Below are 22,684 nucleotides of genomic sequence, written 5' to 3' on the forward strand. Positions count from 1 at the left end.
TGCATGCCATTTGAGAAGTTCTAATTTGGAGAAGACTCTTGAGTCCCTTGGACAGCAAGGAGATCCGACCAGTCAATCCTAAAGGAAATCAGTCTTGAATATTCATTGTGTAGGTAGTTAGAATAGGAAAAAGGGGTCCAGAATGGCTGTGGCTAAAAGACAAGGGGAAAGCCCCCAAAAATAGAACAGAGGAAGGTCCAAGGACCAGACTGAGGACCTCAGTTGGAACAAAGAGCACTCCTGGCTAGCCCCATGTACACAGGGCAGGCCCAGGAGGAGGAGAAAACACATACCAAAAGAGGAGCCAAAGGGCCAGGGGTCTCTCTGGCTCCCTCTCTTCTCTTCACATCTTTTGGGTCGGCATGCCCTCACACCTCGAGGATGTATTTCCTTTATTTTCTGAATAAAGCAGAGCTATAACACTGATCTGTCCAAAAGCTGTGACATGGTCTGTCCGAAGACTGTAATGCTGGTCTGTCACTTCAAATTTTTGTTGTGACAAGACAGAACTGAGGAAATTACACTCTCCCCCAACAACTGGAAGGACTGATGCTGAAGCAGAAACTCCAATATTTGGCCAACTGATGGGAAGAACTGACGCACTGGAAAAGACAGACCCTGATGCTGAGAAAGACTGAAGGAGGGGAAGGAGGGAGGAGAAGGGGACAACAGAGGATGAGATGGTTTAATGGCATCACCAACTCGATGGACATGAGTTTAAGTAAACTTCAGGAGTTGGTGATGGACAGGGAGGCCTGGCATGTTGCCATCCATGGGGTCGCAAAGAGTCAGACACAACTGAGTGACTGAATTTCCAAGGTATGGTAGAAACATCAAAAACACATTTGACTTAATATGAAAGCAACCATTTATTTAACATCAAAAAATATTAACTGAATGTCTCCTATATGCCAATTGAAACTTCAGGTCCTGTGAAAAGAGAAATAAATGAGATAAGTGAGGATCTTCTCATGTAGTAGTTTACATTCTAATAAGGATATACAATAAATAAAAATAGAAACAAGAAATATCAAAAACAAGAATGCCAGAAACAAGAAAATATTTTATCATTAGGAGAGCTACTATAAACAAGGTCATTAGGGAAGTCCTCTACAAAGGTGACCTTTGAACAACCCATGAATAGCAAAAGTGATGTGAAGTGAAGTCGCTCAGTCATGTCCGACTCCTTGAAACCCCATGGACTGTAGACTACCATGCCTCTCCATCCATGGGATTTTCCAGGCAAGAGTACTGGAGTGGGTTGCCATTTCCTTCTCTGAATAGCAAACGCTGCTGCTGCTAAGTTGCTTCAGTCATGTCCGACTCTGTGCGAACCTGTAGATGGCAGCCCACCAGGCTCCCCCATCCCTGGGATTCTCCAGGCAAGAATACTGGAGTGGGTTGCCATTTCCTCCTCCAATGCATGAAAGTGGAAAGTGAAAGTGAAGTCGCTCAGTCGTGTTCGACTCTTAGCGACCCCATGGACTGCAGCCTACCAGGCTCCTCCGTCCATGGGATTTTCCAGGCAAGAGTACTGGAGTGGAGTGCCACTGCCTTCTCTGGAATAGCAAAAGAGGAGGCTACAATTAGAAAATCTATGAGAGGAATAATTTTAAAAGAGGGAACAGCTAGCCCAAAGTCCAGAGTGAACTTGCTGTATTCAAGAATGCAGAATATGTATACGAAGTATGCTCAATCCCTATCCGTAATTAGATGTGACATTATTTTATATTAAAGACCTTATCAAGAGTTCAAAATATCTTCACTTTTACTGAATTCACCTCTAAATCATAAGGGCTTCCCTTGTGGCTCAGACGGTAAAGCGTCTGCCTACAGTGCGGGAGACCTGGGTTCGAGCCCTGGGTCAGGAAGATCCTCTGGAAAAGGAAATGGCAACCCACTCCAGTACTCTTGCCTGGAAAATCCCATGGATGGAGGAGTCCCATAGGCTACAGTCCATGGGGTCACAAGAGTCAGACACGACTGAGCAACTTTGCTTCGCTTCACTTCTAAATCAAATAGAGTTAAAGCACAATTCCCAGCATAGCTCATCACTATCAACTACCAACTTTTACTAAGTGCCCTTACATGTGAAAGAAAAGTGGCTATCACTGTAGAAATTTCTTAAAAAATCAGATTTCACTTAAAAAATTACAGTTTATTACAGGAAAAGGCAAATATAATGAAGTACTAATACAAAATTATAAAAGCAATGTGTAGCAAGAATGAGACATATTTCCAGGCAATATAAGATTAATCACCAAGTAAGATTATCTACATAAACATCTATCTATATGTTGTTCATAAGTTTCTATCTAGATGAAAGAAAATTGGACAGATTTTCACTAAATCTGCAGGAATCAGTTGACGTATTTCTGTCTTAAGAAACAGTCTATGTATGACACACAACATTCACTTGCGCGGTACCAAAAAAAAGTTGAGAGGAACTTTCCAGAGCAGCGAAAACTGGTTGTTGCACCCAGAAGTGCAACAAAGGGTCCATGAGGTCTTAGAGGTCTGGTAATAGTGAGGGATGAACAATTTTGGCAAGTAATACAATGGATGAACAGAGAGAAAAGTGTGATTTTAAATTTGAACGCCAAATTATGTGACTCAAAGGCAATCAATCCAAATTTCATGCATGAATATGCAATAACACTGACCCTAACATACACAACAAAAAATAATGTGAGCCAGAATGAGTGATAATAGTGATTTATTTATTAAATGATGGTTTATGATCCTCTCAAGTTATGCAAAGAAAGCTAACCACTATATGATTGAGGTTAAGAATTCAAAAAAGGAAAAAATCCTTGTCTTAGTTTAGTTTTTCCCAGAAGTAAATTCTGAGTCAAAGATTCACCAATTCATGAAACTGGTTATAAAGGAGGAAACAATTGTAAGAGAGGGAGAAAGTGAGACAGGGAAGGGAAAGCAGGGCAATAAAGAATTGGTTATTAATCAAGTGTCCACTATTGATAAAAAGAACCTAATCCTACTGGAGGAATCTGGTAGCAAGTCTAGACCAGTGTAACCAGGGTAGTGAAAGAGTAAGAAAGGCTGAGAAATTTATACACTCACTCATGTCACTAATTAGCTAAGGCTGTTCCCAGGCAATATTAATTAACTGGAATTGCTGATCTACTGGGTAGGAAGACAAAGTGGTGACAACAAAAAAGCTCTCAGGCCAAAAAAAAAAATACAATTGCTGGCAACTAGAAGAAGGGCTAGCAAATGCTGAAGTGGCAAGGAGAAGGGAATGTTGATGGTGAACTGATAAAAATATGGTCAAGAATGATCTGAAAAAACCAAGAGAAGAGGAACTTGAGCCAGGTTTGAGAAATGGGTTGGATTTAGTTAAGGGAAAACATTTAAGCTAGGAAAAGTGGCATGAACAAAAATACTGAGGTAAGAAAGAGTAAGAGGTATTAAGGTCAGTTATAAGTCAGTTTGGCAGGATCAGAGACAGTTTATACAGAATATTCTAGGGAAAATACAGCTAAATATACACACTGGGTCCATGTTAAGGAAGGTATCTAATGCTAGGCTAAAGAATTTCAACTTTTTATCTGAGGTATCGAGGAACCTTCAAGTTTCTAAATGAGAAAGTAATAAAATGAAAACATTATGGCATTAAAATCTGTGTTGGCACCATTATTGCCCCTGGAATATAAATGCCTATTGGATAGGATCTATAAACTTCCCTAAAAAAGCATTACATGCAGAGAAGTATTCAGTACCACATTAGCAACAAGCACCCCAAGCACAAAGACTGTGGTATCTAAATACCATTTTTTACTAAAAGGAACCAATGCACCTAGGAGAAAGGGCTGATTCCAGGTCTGCACAGAGTATCTACAAGAAGAGTCTAAAACATTTTGCTTTGCCAGAAAGAAAGAAAACTATCAAGCACTATAGTTGCCTGGTCAAAAGAACTCAGAACCCACTCAGTTCCCACTGGCCAAATAAGAAAGAATTTGAGCATAAAAATAATAAACATTTTAGAAATATATGAAAAATGTTAATAACCATGAGTTTATGTGGTGGTGGTTTAGCTGCTAACTCATGTCCGACTCTTGTAATACTATAAACTGTAGCCCACCTGGCTCGTCTGTCCATGGGATTCTCAAGAAAGAATACTGGAGTGGGTTGTCATTTCCTTCTCAATCATGAGTTCATAAATAAACTTAAAAACTAGAAGGTGACAAGGGAATTACCACATTCTGAAAACTAGGAAATACAGGAGAAAATCACCATTTACCTTACTCTTCCTATAAAAACTGTACAAATATTTAATGATGTAAAGTTTATTATTATAAAAGAATTTCTGTTAGTAAATGAAGACTTAATGATCAAATAAGAATATTAACATTTTGTAACTCAACAAATGTCTGTCTAGTCAAGGCTATGGTTTTTCCAGTAGTCATGTATAGATGTGAGAGTTGGACTGTAAAGAAAGCTGAGCGCCAAAGAATTGATGCTTTTGAACTGTGGTGTTGGAGAAGACTCTTGAGAGTCCCTTGGACTGTAAGGAGATCCAACCAGTCCATCCTAAAGGAGATCAGTCTTGGGTGTTCATTGGAAGGACTGATGTTGAAGCTGAAACTCCAATACTTTGGCCACCTGATGCAAAGAGTTGACTCATTTGAAAAGACCCTGATGCTGGGAAAGATTGAGGGAAGGAGGAGAAGGGGACAACAGAGGATGAGATGGTTGGATGGCATCACTGACTCAATGGACATGAGTTTGGGTGAATTCCGGGAGTTTGTGATGGACAGGGAGGCCTGGCATGCTGCGGTTCATGGGGTCTCAAGGAGTCAGACACGACTGAGTGACTGAACTGAACTGAACTGAAAGAAATGAACAGATGCTTTCAGACTGTGATGCTGGAAAAGACTCTTGAGAGTCCTTAAGACAGCAAGGAGATCAAACCTAATCAATCCTAAAGGAAATCAACCCTGAATATTCATTGGAAGGACTGATGCTAAAGCTCCAAAATTTTGGCCATCTGCTGCAAAGAGCCGACTCATTAGAAAAGACCCTGATACTGGGAAAGATTGAGGGCAAGAGGAGAAGGAGTGATAGAGGATGAGATGGTTGGATGGCATGAGTGACTCAAAGGAGGTAAGTCTCAGCAAACTCCAGGAGACAGTGAAAAATAGGGAAGCCTGGTGTGCTACAGTTCATGGGGTCACAAAGAGTTGGACACAATTTAGTGACTGAACAACAACAATGAAATAATGGACATAGACAGCAATCACCAGTGGTTGCTAAAACTATTAGCTGAAGAGGTGACAAGAAAATTTATGTTGTTTATCGTAAACTTCATCAGGTTGACAACATATGAACCCAGAAACCAAATCATAACATGACAGAAAGATAACCAGATAGTGAATGCTTCTTAAAGCTATGCAACAGGAAGTAAACAATAACACCTATGAAGTCTTTTCCAGAGAAAAAACAAAAATCCTGCAATCTGAATAATCCTGTGGATTTAACTATCAGTTTACAAAAAAAAAGAGAGAGAGAGGACATCATATGTATTCATACAATTTGCAAAATTCAGAATGTGTGAAATTCTACATAATCATTATTTTTTAACAGTCTGCAATGAAAAAATTAAAGGGGAACCTACAGACAGAAAAACATCAAATGTAATGTGGAGACTTTGTTTAGGTCTTGATTTCAGCAAATCAGTTGTAAAATATAGAATAAAATTTGAGACAATTAAATTTGAAATTGAGTGTCTCCTTTATGGTATTCAGTTCAGTTCAGTTCAGTTGCTCAGTCATGTCTGACTCTTTGCGACCCCATGAATTGCAGCATGCCAGGCCTCCCGGTCCATCACCAACTCCCAGAGTTTACTCAAACTCATGTCCATCGAGTCAGTGATGCCATCCAGCCATCTCATCCTCTGTCGTCCCCTTTTCCTCCTGCCCCCAATCCTTTCCAGCATCAGAGTCTTTTCCAATGAGTCAATTCTTCGCATGAGGTGACCAAAGTACTGGAGTTTCAGCTTTAGCATCAGTCCTTCCAAAGAACACCCAGGACTGATCTCCTTTAGGATGGACTGGTTGGATCTCCTTGCAGTGCAAGGGACTCTCAAGAGTCTTCTCCAACACCACAGTTCAAAAGCATCAATTCTTCAGTGCTCAGCTTTCTTCACAGTACAAGTCTCACATCCATACATGACCACAGGAAAAACCATAGCCTTGACTAGACGGATCTTTGTCGGCAAAGTAATGTCTCTGCTTTTCAATATGCTATCTAGGTTGGTCATAACTTTCCTTCCAAGGAGTAAGCATCTTTTAATTTCATGGATGCAATCACCATCTGCAGTGATTTTGGAGCCCCAAAAAATAAAGTCTGACACTGTTTCCGCTGTTTCCCCATCTATTCCCATGAAATGATGGGACCAGATGCCATGATCTTAGTTTTCTGAATGTTGAGCTTTAAGCCAACTTTTTCACTTTCCTCTTTCACTTTCATCAAGAGGCTTTTTAGTTCCTCTACAGTACTGTTAACACTTTAGTACTAATCATATTGAGAAGGCAAAGGCACCCCACTCCAGTACTCTTGCCTGGAAAATCCCATGGATGGAGGAGCCTGGTAGGCTGTAGTCCATGGGGTCGCTAAGAGTCGGACACGACTGAGCGACTTCCCTTTCACTTTTCACTTTCATGCATTGGAGAAGGAAATGGCAACCCACTCTGGTGTTCTTGCCTGGAGAATCCCAGGGATGGGGGAGCCTGGTGGGCTTCCGTCTATGGGGTCGCACAGAGTCAGACAGGACTGAAGCAACTTAGCAGCAGCAGCATATTGCAATAATGTTCTTTTTAAAAGCTTTTTTATAATTTAGATATATTCATAATTCCAGAAAGTGTAACCTTAAATATTTATCAATAAAATAATATGATGTCTGGAATTCATTTTAAAAGAATCCAAAGGACTGGAAGGAAGACTACGTATTCATCACTAGGGGATCTTCCCTACCCAAACATCGAACCCTGGTCTCTTGGCACTGCAGGCAGTCTTTAAGGTCTGAGCCACCAGGGAAGCCCCAAGAATACTGTTGTGGGTAGGTATTCCCTTCTCCATGGGATCTTTCCTACCCAGGGACCAAACCGGCATCTTCCGCAATGCTGGCAGATTCTTCACCATCTGAGCCACCAGGGAAGCCCTTATTTACACTAGTTGATTAATACAGGTGCATTTGTTAACGTACTTAAGATATGTATGAATACAGAGATTGGGTATTCCAAGTGAGTTGACTAAATTTAGTATCTGATCTCCTGCCTCATCAATAAAATCATTAAAGACTGAAAACTACTACTCAGAAAAAGAAACATAGAACAAAGTTAGAAGAAAAAAAAAAGTAGTTATGAAAGTACAATGTGGGTGGGCACGCAAAAACTTCACTGAGAAAAGGAACTTCCAATGCTTACAATCGGGGCAGGAAGCAATAGTCTACCTCGAGACTCCTTATCTGTTACGGAATGCCAAGGGAACAATTTAGTAAAGAAAAAAAAACACCTAATCTGGGAATTAGAAGGCTAACAATGCGGAGCTTTGTAAATCACAAATCACTTAACCTGAGCAGGTTCTGGAGCATGACAACACAGCAAATTAAATAATAACAGCAACAATAATAATTGTGTTGCATGTACTAGCTGCAGACCTCGCACTTGTCCTAAGGACTTTGCATACTTTATCCTCAATTTCATAGCAACCCAAGGAGGTGGTGTAGGCGACTGACGTAAACTTTTTTAGAGGAGTACTGAATGAGGTAGGCATCAATACATGGGACAATTTCTCAAAAGAGGAGACTGAGGGTCGGAGGCCAACAACTCGTGTAAGGTTCTACACTGGAACGACTCGGTCCAGCCTATATTCCACGTTTGTTTAAACACGAAAGAATGCTTTGAACACTCCAACGCACTGAACTATACATGAAAGAAGCTTGTGGGTGCTGGGTGTGAAATTCTGGAGAACTCAAAACTGTTCCCACAGACCTACAGGTTTTCGTCGCTTTACACACCTCGGTTCCACGGGGGTAAACAAAACAAAACAGCCCTTCACTCACCGCTAGGAAGCCTGTCCTCACCGCTGGACTTCAAGCCCTGGTTTCCCAACGCCTCCACCCGCCAGCCCCCAGCTTTCTCTCATCTTCGGTGTGTGACCTTCGAACTACATCTCCCATAAAGCCGTGCGCGGACACCTGCCCTTCACCGGAAGTTCTCGAGGCTCCATCCGGCGCCGCAGTGTGGGGTTTCCCCGGCTCTTGGACTACAAACCCCGGTGTCCGTTACTGTGGTCACCTGTGGGTTAGTAGCAGCAGCGGCAAGTTGGCGGGCCCAGGGCCCCTTCTGGAGCCGGTAACCAGTTCTCTGTGCTCTTTGCGTCTCCGCGCTGACGGGCCCTGCGCTGCTGGGTGGTGTGGCGCAGCCTCGCGCTACGGCGCGGACGCAGGTGTGGACTTAAGAGCCTGGGCTTCCGGGAGGGGGCTGAGCGCGCGGACCCAGCACAGTCTGAGAGGTGGGGATTCGCTGTGGGTTCATTTCACTATGTTTAAAGAATTCTCACAGTCCTGGCACGGAAACAGACATTCAAGGAACTTGGAGACGCTGGGGAGACCGTGTATGGGGCGGGGAGGGGAGCGTTTGGTAGGTGAGCTAGCCCTCAGGAATGCCCCAGAAATTCGGGTCGGTGACCGCAGTGACAAAGCTCTTTGTGAGGTCTGCCCTGTCTCTTGAGCCATGTGGCCTTGGACCAGTCAGGGGCCCTGGTCCACACACCCATAAAACTGGGTGTTGGTTTGGCTCAAGGTGTGAGACCCTTTAAAGTCAAGATTCTTTAAAACCGTCTCTGAGGATTGTCCATATTCTTGGAAAGCAAGAGCAGCATTAGGCTAACTGAATCACCTCATCCTGCCTTCAAACACCCTGTCTTCAGAAGAACCTGAGGAGAAAGGAAAAAGTAAATCGAACAGTAGATCTGGACTTCAGACTTTTGTGTGCTCTTCTGGAATGAGTAATGGTTCTGTTTCTAGATGGCCTTTCTGGCGAGAAAGCGTAAGGGGGGAAAGTATACATTTTCTACTTTTTTCTCCTGAAAATACCTTATGCATAACCATTGCACTGTGGGTACTGAATGGTACTGTGTTTTTGGAGGCCAATTTTGCAGTCAACCGGGAGTGAGTGGACTATGGAGGAAGTGAGGAAGTGACCATGACTTAAATATTACCTATAGTAAACCAAACTGAAGAACCTGGATGATATGATTTTAAGGAAAGGCAACTTCAAAGGGAAAACCATACATGAGTCTGTATACAGCAGTGCAAAATAAAATCCTGAAAAGTAGCTTCTGTTATTCATAATGTTTTTAATGCGTTTAGAAATCTTAATATGAAGAGAATGGTGAAGTAAATTCTAGGGTAAATCCAAAGAAATGAATTGTTTTCTAATCCAGAAGCCACCCCTCCTAATTTAAGTTATATACAGAATTTCAGTATTTTGTTTCTATTTCTGTGAGTAGTTTTAGCCTATTTATAGGTAGCAGAAAGATAATAAACAGGCAAGGTGAACAGACACAAAATAAGAAAGTTAATCTCCAGCCCATTTTTTTCTTTAAATATTGTCATGCTGCTACTGATAGACAATTGATAAACAAAATTGTAGTCAGAACCTTAAAGACAACTGCTGTCAAAAATTATGGATTATATAACCTTTCTTTATAGCCTCAGTAGGTTATCCTCAGAAGGTAGAAACCTAGTTAGAATCCCAAATATTTTCTTAATAGAATTTCACAGAAAAAAAAATCATACCATAAAAAAAGTACTTTGAGGAGTTTATAGACAATTGAAAAATGAACCATTTCCCCCAAAATTGTGCCCTACCACAATTCAGTGGTAGTTGTGCCCTACCACATTCAGCCCACAATTAGGAAGCATTTATTAGAGGATATGGAACAATTAGTTTCAATCCCTGGGTCAGGAAGATCCCCTGGAGAAGGGCATGGCAACCCACATCATTATTCTTGCCTGGAGAATCTCGTAGACAGAGGAGCCTGGTAGGTGGCAGACCATGGGGTCCAACAGAGTCGGACACGACTCAAGCAATTTGGTGTGCACACATGCACGCACACGTAGAACAGTTCTTTCTTACTGAAGTAACAGGGTGACAAAACAGACAAAGTTAATGATTTTAAAAGCTTCTGTGATTCAAGGATAGACAAAATGACCAGTAGAACAGTGTTCAATAATAGATCCAAAAATATATGGTCATCTCATTTATGACAAGTCTAAAACTGCAATATAATGGGACAAAGACAATAAATTTGAGAATGACCCTGACTCAAATGGATTTTATCTATTGGGATAAAAATGTATCGTGACCTTTACCTCACACCATGAGCAAAAATCAATCCTTGATGGACTAATCAATCCCTGTGAAAGGTAAAGCAATAAATTTTTTTCACATGAAACTTAGTTCTTTGAATAGGATCATAATTTCCCTGAGAGGACAGATCTGTTTCTAGTATCATGTAGTCTAAGAGAATACTACTTGTCCTCTGCTAAAACCACCTGCTTTATTTCTATCTACTTTAACTTCCCTCATGCTCTGATCTGTATTGGAGTCCCTCTGGTTTGCCTCCAATACACTTTCCTGTTTGTCATATCTTTTACCTTATCCCCCATCCCACTGATATCACTCCCTTCAACTCTTCCACCAAAGTTCTTTATACATTGTTTTATACATCCTTCATATTGAATTACATTTAAAATTCTCAACTGATAACAGTTTTTGTGTCCTGTGATGACACTTGACAGTTACCTTTTTAAGAGTAAATCGTTTTAGAAACCGTAACTAATGTTCTAATTATATCAACACTCTGATAATGTTCAATCACTGATACAAGAAAGCAATTGTAAATGAGTTTTTTCCTATTTTCCTGTTTTAAGGAAGAAATGTCTTCTGTAAAAAGAAGTCTGAATCAAGAAATAATATCCCAGTTTCACTATTCAGCTGCAGAAGGAGATATTGCCAAGTTAACAGCAATACTCAGTCATTCTCCATCTCTTCTCAATGAAACTTCTGAAAATGGCTGGAGTGCTTTAATGTATGCTGCAAGGAATGGGCACCCAGATGTTGTCCAATTTCTGCTTGAGAAAGGGTAAACATTTTAGGCTGTGCCACCTGGAGAGTGTCTGGTTTAATTTATGGATAATGTATTTTCTTTTCAATTTTTCGTATAGCCATATTTATAGTATTGGGTTTGTAAATAACTCATTGAACAGTCTTGTTATATAATGGCATAATTTCTAATTTAAAACTTTTTTATTGGGGAATTAACTTTTCATACTTAATAGCCAAGCAGTTAATCAGTTAATCTAATTTTTTTCTGAAATAAAAAATGTAAACCTGCCCACTATGACTACTGAAAATTCCTTGTAAAAATTTAATATCCCCTTACAGCACATAAAATGTATGCTTTTTATTTTACAAATCTTCCAGAAATTTTAATCATCCACTGTCTCTAACTTTTAATCATTTATGATGGGTTTTTAACCTTTCCATTAATATATTATGTTCTAAAAGAAAATTAAATTATGTAATTATTAAATAGAGGGACTATCATGTATATCTAGAAAATTTTATTGTAATAAATACTGAAGAAAATGTTTGCTATTTTATATTTTGCTTCCATCCATAGATGCGACAGATCCATTGTCAACAAATCAAGGCAGACTGCACTGGATATAGCTAAATTTTGGGGTTATAAGCATATAGCTAACTTATTAGCTAATGCTAAAGGTGGGAAGAAGCCTTGGTTCCTAACCAATGAAGTGGAAGAATGTGAAAATTATTTTAGTAAGACACTACTGGACCGGAAGAGTGAAAAAAGAAATAATTCTGACTGGCTGTTAGCAAAAGAAAGCCATCCAGCCACAGTTTATATCCTTTTCTCAGATTTAAATCCCTTGGTTACTCTAGGAGGCAATAAAGAAAGTTTTCAACAGCCAGAAGTCAGGCTTTGTCAGCTGAACTACACAGATATAAAGGATTATTTGGCTCAGCCTGAAAAGATCACCTTGATTTTCCTTGGAGTAGAACTTGAAATGAAAAAAGAGTTTTTTAATTATGCTGGGGAAATCTCAAAAGAAGAAGAAGATGGGTTGGTTGCCTGGTTTGCTTTAGGTATAGATACTGTTGCTGCTGAAGAATTTAAGCAAAGGCATGAAAATTGTTATTTTCTTCATCCACCAATGCCAGCTCTTCTGCAATTGAAAGAAAAAGAAGCTGGTAAGAAGTGAACACTGGTTTACTTGTATTGGTAATAATCTGGTTTTGGGTACTGGATTAGAATTGCATGTATCTGCAATTTCTAGGAAGCACACTTTTTCCAGGAAGCAATGAAATTAGGCTGTCTTCAGTAGAAACTTCCTGACATTCTTACCCTAGAGGACTACTCTTCTGGGTGGTAACAGCAGTTTTAATCAGCCAAGATTAGTTTCCCCAGAATTAACCCTAGTGCATACTGGTTTCATCTGATTATTCAGTGAATGATTACTGAGTGCCTGCTATACATTAAACATGCTGGCAAAGACCTTGACTACTTTGTTTTCTGTTGCTTGTTATACCAGTTCACATGGGGTCATATGTATCATGCTCAGAAATGAGGGATTTTAACCTAAATTCCATTTAAATGTTGTAATCTGGCCTGTGTTTTAAAAAAGAAAATCACTCTAGCTGCTTTGTAGCTCATGAACTGTAGATAGTAAAGTGTGGAAGTCAGGAATCCTGTTATGAGGAGGTTGAAGATTATAGTAGCCCAGGTAAGAGAATGCAATGGTTTGGATTAGTGGAGTAGAGAGAAAGGGAGAGTTCTGAGATATTACGAAGGTAGAACTGATAGGGCTTGAACAGTAGGTTGAGACTTGTAAGTGAGAGAGAGATGATGCTAACATAGACTACAGCCTGAGTTGTTAAGATGATAATAGGAGAGATGGAGGAAAAGTGATACAGTCAAGGTATATTTGGAGAGAAAATCAGCAGTACTTGTTAACGGAGTGGGTGTGGAGTATATAATAATGAAGTGAAAGATTAAGAAGGACTGCTAAGTTTGAAACTTTAATCATTTGGTAAATACTGATAAGCTTTATTGATAAAATAATACAGAGTCATGGGTAGAGCAAGGGAAGCAGAACAGACTTGAAGTAAATAAATGAAGATTTTATCTTTTGGCATGTTAAGTTTTAGAGAAAGGAAACAGAATCTGGAACAAAGGAAAGAACTAGAATATACCTGTATGAGAGTCATCAACACAATGGTGGTGTTTAAATCCCAGGAAACTTTCAGGTTGCATAAAAATTTGAGAGCAAGCAAGAAGGAGAACCTGAGAATCGCCTGAATCCCCCTGAGTTTTAGAGGTCAGATAGGAGAGGAGCCATCAAAGAAGATGTTGACAGTATGGCCACAAGTAAGAACAGGAGAATGTGCTTGTAGAAACCAAGAGAGCAAAGTGTTTCTTGGAGTTACTAGTCAAATATATTGAATGCTGTGGAGAGTTTGAGTAAGATGAAGATACAGAATTTTTTTTAAGAGTCTTTGGTTTGGTAATATGAAGCTGTTGGTAATTTGACAAGAGGAGTGTCCGTGGAATAGAAGGAGTAGAAGGTATACTACGGTGGACTGAAGAATTAATGGGAGGTGAGGAAGGGGGTCACTTGTCAGTGTCCACTTTCCCTTAGGTAACCTGACAGGCTCTTCCAGAGACCTCTTAGACACTCATCCCAAAATCGGGAGTGTTATGTTTTATTCTCTACGTCTGTGGAAAAAACACTATGAGTTTAAAATTTCTTCTCTGTATATGTAATTACATGTACAGCTTCAAAGAGAGTCGCACAGAGTCAAACACGACTGAAGCGACTTAGCAGCAGCAGCAGCATGTAATTACAATATCTTAAAAACCAGTAAGGAAACAAGCTCTTTTACTCAGCTGCTGTGTAACCTTATGTAGATCCATAACCTCTGTGTGCCTCAGTTTCTCCTGCCAAAAATGAGGATAATAATGGCACCTACACTATAGTGTTTCTCTAAACATTAAATAAGATGATGTGTGTGAAGATCTTTGCTGGGTGCTTGACACACAGTAAGTACTCAATAAATGTTAGCTTTTCTTATTGTAATGAGAGTGAGATAATGGCGGTACTCTGAGGTAAGTTACATATTACAGAGTAACAGAGCAGGCGGATATTTAATGTTGCCTATGTTCATTGAATGTCACTGTTCCATTTGTTTTAATTTATGGCTTATTCATTTTTCCCAGTTTAAAATGTTGCTATTTATGGTTATTTTATTTCAAAATCCTTAGACCAAATAATCTGTTTTAGGGGAGAGAAGTTTTGTCAGGCATTTGAAATGTAGCATTTCTACTCTTATTGCCCCAATTCTACTATTTTTGGTCAGGCCATATTATTTTTTGAAGTATCAGGGTAAAGGTTGTAGACAGGGTGTACATAGTCTAAGATTTATTCTATTGGGCATTTTTGTCATAAACAAAGTTAATCACAAGAGTTGTAAACATAATATTTAAAAAAATATTCTATTACTTTCCAGTTATAAACAGAATATGTTCCACAGTGACACACACCAGTACTGTCTTAGGCACCAAGGAAAGTAGAGATGGATTCCTACAGTTTCCTAGTAATATTTCATTTATGGTCCAAATCTAAGTTAGGAACTGTCTTTGTAGTGTATTTTTATGAAAGTCACTATTGTAAAGTCTTCCCTGGACTTCCCTGGTGGCTCAGATGGTAAAGAGTCTGCCTATGGTGCGGGAGACCAGAGTTTAGTCCCTGGGTCAGGAAGATCCCCTGGAGAAGGAAATGGCAACCCACTCCAGTATTGTTGCCTGGAAAATCCCATGGACGGAGAAACCTGGTAGGGATGGGATCACCAAGAGCTGGACACAACTGAGTGACTTCACTATTGTAAAGTCAGTATACACTAGAGTCATGTATATCCAAAATTTACAAATCACCTATGGTAAAAGCCTAAACTAATACAGTGTATATGGATGTTAGTACATCCATCTAATATGAGAGTTTTACTTCATTAGTCCAAATTAAAGGTAAATCTGATTTTCATTTGTCATCTGTAGAATTTAAATCTTTTAATTTAAAAGACATATACAGATAACAAAAGTAGGAAAATAAAACCTTTGATCACACACCTACAATATAGTACATGTCTTTATTATGACTTAAGAATGTTCTTTCCTTATGTATTAATTTGTTTACCATTTGTCATTGAATTAAAGCTTCTTTTGCTCCCGTCATAGGGGTTGTAGCTCAAGCAAGATCTGTTCTCGCTTGGCACAGTCGGTATAAGTTCTGCCCAACCTGTGGAAATGCAACTAAAATTGAAGAAGGTGGCTATAAAAGAGTATGCTTAAAAGAAGACTGTCCTAGTCTCCATGGTGTTCACAATACATCATACCCAAGAGTTGGTAAGCCTTTTCTTTTACAGTGAAATCTCAGCCATCTGGAAACCCTAGGGAATAAGACATTCTGGAAAGACAAGATTTTGAGTTGCTAAGGAGCTTTACCTTTTCATTAAAAACATGTTTAACCATTAAGACCATAAGTATTAAAGTATTACCTAATTTGATGACTTTTAAGTAAAGTTCATTGTACATAACTGACCATTTCTTAACCTTGGGTTAATTAGCATGAATTTGATGCATTGAGGTACAGGATTTCAAAAGCCCACCATCTGCGTCCATTTAGTGAAGAAAGGGAAAAAAAAAAAAATACACCCTAACAGTCCAGTACCTTCTTGCGGCATCACCAAAACAGCCTGGAGCTAGCTTCTCCATACTGCTGGTGTCTGCTTCTACCTTCTGTCTCCCAGTCACTGCTTTGAATTGGCTGTGGACTTGGAAATCTGATAAACCAGCCCTTTAAAACTTCGCAAAAAGGGACAGACCCAGCCACACCTGAGGGTGTCTGGGAGTAAAGCGCATGGCCTAGTGACAGGTGTTTGCTGCTTAGAGCATTTCACATTTGATTACTGATCCTCAGTCATAATCTAGTGAGGCGAACTCACTGAATTAGTGACTTCTTGAATCGTTCCAGAAGTCACTAATGCAGAGAATATTATTTAAATAAATTATTTTTTTTTAATGGCTTAAACTTAACCATCAAGCCATATTAGCTTTTAAAAACACTTTGTTAAGGACGAGAAAGGGGCGACAGAATGAGATGGTTGGATAGCATCACCAACTCAGTGGACATGAGTTTGAACAAACTCTGAGAGATAGTGAAGGACAGGGAAGCCTGGCATGCTGCAGTCCATGGGGTCACAAAGAGTCAGACGCAACTTAGTGACTGAACAACAAACAACAACAAGGATTGGAATGGAAGGAAATATTTACTATGGTAAAATTTGAATTTTATCCATGCTATATATTAGTTATTTAAAGTTCTTTCTAATGAAAAAAAAAAGCCTCACATACTATAAGTATACAATACTTACAATAAATCAACATTTATTGTATACTTACAGTATGCGAGGCTTATTTTTTTAATGCTTATTTTTTATTTTTATCTTATGCTTATTTTTTATGCTATTAAGATGAGAAAGAAGACAAAAATGGCCTTTCTTTAGCTTACTGACAGTATTCTATGCAATTTCCCTGAAACACTGTCTTTAGGCAGATAGAAACAACCTCTTGTAACTAGAAAAGAGTCTTGTTCTTACAGGAGGTACACATTTGTATTATCCTATTAGTGACTGTACACAATGAGTCTAAATTGTTTTTTCCTGTCATTCATACATCTGATTTTTTTAAACAGATCCAGTGGTAATCATGCAAGTTATTCATCCCGATGGGACCAAATGTCTTTTAGGCAGGCAGAAGAGATTTCCTCCGGGCATGTTTACTTGCCTCGCTGGATTTATTGAACCTGGTGCGCCTTTTCTTTATAATTTTTATAGTAATTTCCATTTAACATATGATTTCTAAATAAAAGTTTTGGACAGCATTTGAAAGTAATCTCTGACAACCTATCATGTTATAAAACTGGGGTATTTTAAAATATTTTCTGTGTTTTAAATAATATAATTTTTGTTGTTACTAGTGGAATAATTTCATCTGTTTTAAAAATTCTTTGCTTTTTCATATATTGCTCTTACCCAAGGCATCACTTCCTTCTGTACTAGACTCAGTTGTCACCTTTTCAGAGAGACTTTCCCAGATGGAACCAAGTAAAGTAGTTAACCCCATATCCTGCATTCACAGTCCCTGTTATCCAGTCTGACTTTTCCCTAGAGCACTCATCAGCACCTAACAGGGTATATATGTAAGTATGTATTTACTTATCTACCTTTCTTTTTATTTATTTATTATTTGCTAGTACCAGAAAGTAAGTTCCATAAAGGCAAGGACTTGGTTTTATTTATCGCTCTATCCCAAACCCTTAGTGCATATGCCTCCTATGTTGTAGAAGTTCAGTAAATATTCAATAAGTATTTGTGGAATAAATGAATATATCTAATTAGCACATGTTTAATCTCAATTTCCAGTATCAATCTACACTGATAGATAATAATAGTACTAAATATATGAACTTTTCCAAAGGCTTTCTGTATATTAAATCATATTGTCCTCATACAAATTTACATAGTAGTTACTATTTCACCATAGCAGCTGAATAACTTGCCCAAGAACAAACAGCTAGTGAGTGAGAGGACAGGCATCCAGCCCTGGGCAGTTTGGCTCTAGGTCCCTGCTCCTAATTACTCTGCTTGCTCTAGTAGCTCTAGGTCATTTTTTTAACTGCTATGTAGCCTCCCATTTATGAATATTCCACAATTCATTTATCCATTCTGCTATAAGCTTTTACCTTTACCAGCAACACTGCAGTGAATCCTTGTGTACATTTGGCCTTCGTAGGGTGTATATCCGAGAGCACGGCTGCTAGCTCATAGACCATGAGCATCTTAATCATTTCCACATATTGCCAAGTTATTTTCTGAAATATCCCTGCCAATTTACACTGCCTCTGGAAGTACATGAAATGTCTGTTATTCCTCATCTTTACAGAGTTAGGAATATCAGGACCATATTTGCTATTCTGATGGATATGAAGTGGTATGTCATTGTAGTTTTAACTTTTATTTCCCTGCTGATGAAGCATCTTTTTCAGATGTGTGTTAGGCATGCAGTTTCTTTCCCCTTGAATTTTATATTTTATATTCTTTGTCTGTTTTTGTTTTGGTTGTTTAATCTTTTTTTCTTATTGATTTTAGAGGTCTTTTAATATTCACTGTGTGCTAATATTTATTTAGGTTTGGTCTTGTAGATATGCTAGTGTAAAAGTTATCTTTTCAATATTTTTTATAAACATACATTAATTTTATATAGGAAATTTACCAATCTATTTGAAATAGAAAGCTATATTTAAATAACAGAATATTTCTAAACTTTCAGATAACCTTAACTTAAAATTATTCCATTTAGTCTAATTCTCAATTTCAATAAATCAGAAATATAAATTCATTTATGGGCATCACTTTATTTTATCATAGCTGGGTCAGTAATTATCTACAGAATAATTATTTGGAAAGAGAAAATGAGTTTCATTTTATGCTGTTTTTAAACTTTTAGTGTTATTTGATTTTTAACTCTTTGGAAAGTGTTATCTGTAATAGTTGTTTGACAACATAAGAAAAATGTTTCAAGATTTTAGTGAGGAAAAGGTTAACCACATAAACAAGATAATACATAAAATGTTTGCATAGTGTTTAGCCAATAGTAAATAGGTACTGGATATTTGTAGATGTTAAAATTTTTTAAATGTAACAAATTTAAGCCTTTAAGAAATGAAAAGTTTCCTGGCATTTTGATTCTGTATGTTATATTTAATTTTTTTTTTAAATTCTGTATGTATATTTAAAAAAATAATGTTTCTTTAATTCCAATCTACTTTTAGGTTTCTGCTTTCTGATTCTATGAACTGGGTTTCTGTCCAAAGTGATTTTCAAAGGTTTGAACCATTTGGAGGACAAAATGTCCAAGGCATGTTCATCAGCTACTTGTTCTTTTGCCCCATTTGATTAGGGGAGACAATAGAAGACGCTGTTCGGAGAGAAGTAGAAGAGGAAAGTGGAGTCAAAGTTGGCCATGTTCAGTATGTCTCTTGTCAACCGTGGCCAATGCCCTCTTCCTTAATGATTGGTTGCTTAGCTGTGGCAGTGTCTACAGAAATTAAAGTTGACAAGAATGAAATAGAGGATGCCCGCTGGTTCACTAGAGAACAGGTAAAGTTCAATTTAATTTCCTTCTCCTATTGATTGTTCTCTGACTGTATTGGTTTGGGCATGTAGCAAGGATACATGTTTTCAGCCAGTTGAATGAATGGCTATGGCCCCTCATCATTCACGGATTACCACGTAATTGATGTGTCCTATGTTACTCCTGCTGTGACATACTTCTAGTGATGATGAGTCTGTGCCATTTTCTTATTTCAGATGCTGTTCCCTGAGATTAATGATCTTTCAGTGGCCTTAAAATGGGTGGTCATTATTTCAGATGAGAAGCAGGAATATTATTATTAGACATAGTTTATAGTATTGAAACAAGTGACTCAAAAAATATCAGTAAAACTGCATAAAAGTTTAGAAAAATTCTTGATCATTTTAAATGCACTTGACAAGACTGACAAAACTGTTTAACAAAGATGCACTGAGAACTTTTTAAAACTCAGCCTTAAGTAGTACAGTGAAAGATAAATTACTTGTCTCTGTCTTATATAACTCAGTGTCTTTGTATAAAAGACAGAGGGGTACACTACAGTAGTGATAACCTGAAACCCTTTGTCACTTTGCCTTCACAGAATTAATTGTATTTTATGCTCAACCTCAAAAAGTAGAAATTAGATTTTTTTCAGAATTTGATAAAAGGAAATTTTTTCTAAAGGTTCATTTTCACTTTGAAAATATATGTGTAGCAAATACTTTGTTCTTTTATCACCTTATTTTCATCAGGAAAAATACCTTTCTGAAATATTTTTAAAATTGAATCACTAACTCAATGAAGCAACTAAAAATACTGTACTGAATTTTGCATGTTGAAAATGGATGTTATTACTTTCTCCTTTTGTTATTCACTGTGAAAGTTACTACATTTTAATTAAATTGTTTTAAGAATAGAGATAGTATTTAAGTGTGATAGTTTTGAAATCCTAATGCATTTTACTGTGGTGTATTTTAGGTTGTGGATGTTCTGACCAAAGGCAAGCAGCAGGCATTCTTTGTTCCACCGAGCCGAGCTATTGCACATCAGCTAATCAAACACTGGATTGGAATGAACCCCAATCTCTAAATCAAATAACTAAACTTTGACTATGTCTAATTGATTTCTAATCCTACTTATTCCTCAAGTGAGATTAGAAATGTTTAATGCTCTTTAGAATGTCAGCTTTTGTCAAATCTGAGTCAGCATTCTCTGAACTTTTTTGAGGGGGTTCTGCTCAAGAGTTTTATCTCACAAAACTGTATCTCTAATAAGAGAAATCATGTTGTAAAGAAGTAGATTCTAAAATGTAAATAAACCTAAATTTCATTGCCTCTTATAAGCATTCACCATTCACTAAAGTCCTTTTATGAAAAATGAGACAAAATATTTTTAATGAATTTTAAGCTTAATTTTTAATGTTTTCATTATTATGAAGGTCCTTTTGGTTGTCATTGGCTGAATTTTGCTCATTTTACCACTTTACGTGATCCACTTTTTTCTCCTGGTTCTATTGTTCTGTCAGTGACACTGTTATAGTGTTGCTACTAATCTGTTTTGATCAGTATTAAGAATTTCTTATTTTAACAACTCTATTAGTGATCAGTATACCACACCTTCAGGGAAGGAGAATTTAAGTGAGAGAATATCATTGTGTCTGGGATCCCCTCTTAAACATAAAATTAATTAATATATCTATTTGTTAACTATACTCAAAGTTGTTTTTTAAGACAAATTAAAAATCTCTTCTTTTTTCCCTAAAATTAAACATATTTGAAAGGAATTCTCTCCAAAGTCAGATATTAAATAAAATCTCAGATAGATTTACTTATTAAATAAAATGGCTTATGGCATTTTGTGATAAGGGAATGTATCTTCACTAGGAGAAAATTGTATAATAATTACTAATAGTGTTTATTAAACTCAAATACAGCATCTTGATTTTAGCCTTATTTCAACATTCTAAGAAGCATTTATACAATAACTATATTTTAGAACAGAATCAGTACGATTTTAGAGTAAGCAAATTGTAGTAGTTCACAATTTTGTAACATAGAACTGTTATATTTCACAAGGTTATTTTGAAATTGTTTTAAAAGTTCTTTTATAAATGTATAAATTTATATAATTTCGCTCTTTACTATTCTATGGTAGAACAGGAAGAGAACTTAAAAACAATATATGTATGTAGTTCACTGCCCTTTTTTTTATAGATAAGGAAATCCTAAAAGGTGAACTTAATTAATTTATCCATTAAAGGTGAATTGATTAATTAATTGGTGACAGTTACACAATTACTAGTTATAATTGTTAATACAATTAATTATAATTACAATTAAGTAACTTAATTATTGATACAACAGTCTGTACTGCACAGTTCAGGATTCTCACTCTAATAGGAAGTAAAAACTATTACTGAAAGTAAATAAGTAATAAAATAAAGGATGATAAGACTAAATTTAATTTACCAAATACTGTTAATTAAAATTTTAGGCACTAAAGTTCATTTAAAGAAGTTAACTTTTCTAAACAAAACTTTATTTTACTAATGAACAATGATTTTCTTAGTAATTGATAAAGATATTGATACTAGGACTTTAGAGAAAATTCAAACTATATAAGACATTTAGATACACAATAAGATTTGAACTATGTAAGTATATAGAAAATGATGTGCCTTGATTATTATGAAATATAATGACTCCAAGTTCCACTTTATCCCAAATGTACTTTTTATACTTATAGATTCCAAGATTACATCATAAAATTCTAGATTTTCATAATGTTAGGATAGCCAAGTAAAATATAAAGTATCAATAAAATTTATAAGTTTAGTTTTTTATATTTAATCCTATACCCAGGGAGAATCAATATCTAAGTAAATTATTGTTTTAATAATTATTCTTAAATTGCTAACCTCTGAGAGGTGGATAGTTCCACATAAATAGAAGGACTAACAAGAAATGTTAGAGATTCAAGTACCGTGATTGTGTCCTAATGAAAAGGAAGGTAACAATACATTAAAATATTTGTTTATTTTCTGTTTCATGTGTCATGTGTGGTTTTTTAAAATATGTTTTGATAAATGTTTTCTGAAAAATGGAAAAAGCCAAATTTTAGTCATCTTCCTCTGTTTAAAATTAGAAGTGTGTAAACAAAAAATACAAATGCCTTTTACAAAGTTGCCATATTTGGAAGGCTTAATTTTTTATAATTTAAATGTATTTAATCTTTTTAATCTTTACAAGTTGGGGTCACATATATTTGTATACATATATATTATGTTTTATATATATATATACACACAGAAACTTAACATATACACATGTACACATACAGTAAATTTTATCTTCTGATTTAAAGTTACATATCTAGTCTAATGTCT

At 36.9% G+C, this 22,684-nt stretch overlaps 1 protein-coding gene and 1 long non-coding RNA gene across 5 annotated transcripts in view; one reads left to right on the forward strand and one right to left on the reverse strand.

Annotated features, from left to right (window-relative positions):
- Positions 1-8,154, reverse strand: part of LOC113894957 — a 129,343-nt gene extending 121,189 nt beyond the window's left edge. Inside the window, exon 1 of the long non-coding RNA XR_003511715.1 lies at positions 8,084-8,154. This is a non-coding gene — a long non-coding RNA (uncharacterized LOC113894957). The remainder of the gene's footprint in view (positions 1-8,083) is intronic.
- Positions 8,155-8,232: 78 nt separating this feature from the next.
- Positions 8,233-22,343, forward strand: NUDT12 (nudix hydrolase 12). Of its 4 annotated transcripts, XM_027545483.1 has the most exons (8): positions 8,256-8,469; positions 10,961-11,172; positions 11,713-12,302; positions 15,343-15,510; positions 16,859-16,972; positions 17,305-17,365; positions 19,126-19,325; positions 20,278-22,343. In XM_027545483.1, exons 2-7 carry the CDS (start codon positions 10,967-10,969, stop codon positions 19,274-19,276), a joined length of 1,290 nt encoding a protein of 429 aa, XP_027401284.1. In that variant the 5' UTR covers positions 8,256-8,469; positions 10,961-10,966; the 3' UTR covers positions 19,277-19,325; positions 20,278-22,343. The 4 variants fall into 4 exon arrangements, with proteins under 4 accessions (XP_027401285.1, XP_027401284.1, XP_027401282.1 ...); XM_027545484.1 differs by lacking the exon at positions 17,305-17,365 and having other exon boundaries at positions 8,233-8,375; positions 20,278-21,026; XM_027545481.1 differs by lacking the exon at positions 17,305-17,365.
- Positions 22,344-22,684: the final 341 nt, after the last annotated feature.

Source organism: Bos indicus x Bos taurus, chromosome 7, assembly GCF_003369695.1.
Source record: "Bos indicus x Bos taurus breed Angus x Brahman F1 hybrid chromosome 7, Bos_hybrid_MaternalHap_v2.0, whole genome shotgun sequence".
Taxonomy (NCBI): Eukaryota; Metazoa; Chordata; class Mammalia; order Artiodactyla; family Bovidae; genus Bos; species Bos indicus x Bos taurus.

What these genes read in the sequence shown, in the direction of transcription:
- NUDT12 (XM_027545484.1), top strand. Translation starts at nt 10,967, where the DNA reads ATGTCTTCTGTAAAAAGAAGTCTGAATCAAGAAATAATATCCCAGTTT. An exon ending in CAATTTCTGCTTGAGAAAGG is followed by an intron (nt 11,173 to 11,712) that starts GTAAACATTTTA and finishes TTCCATCCATAG; the next exon opens with ATGCGACAGATCCATTGTCA. An exon ending in TACATCATACCCAAGAGTTG is followed by an intron (nt 15,511 to 16,858) that starts GTAAGCCTTTTC and finishes TTTTTTAAACAG; the next exon opens with ATCCAGTGGTAATCATGCAA.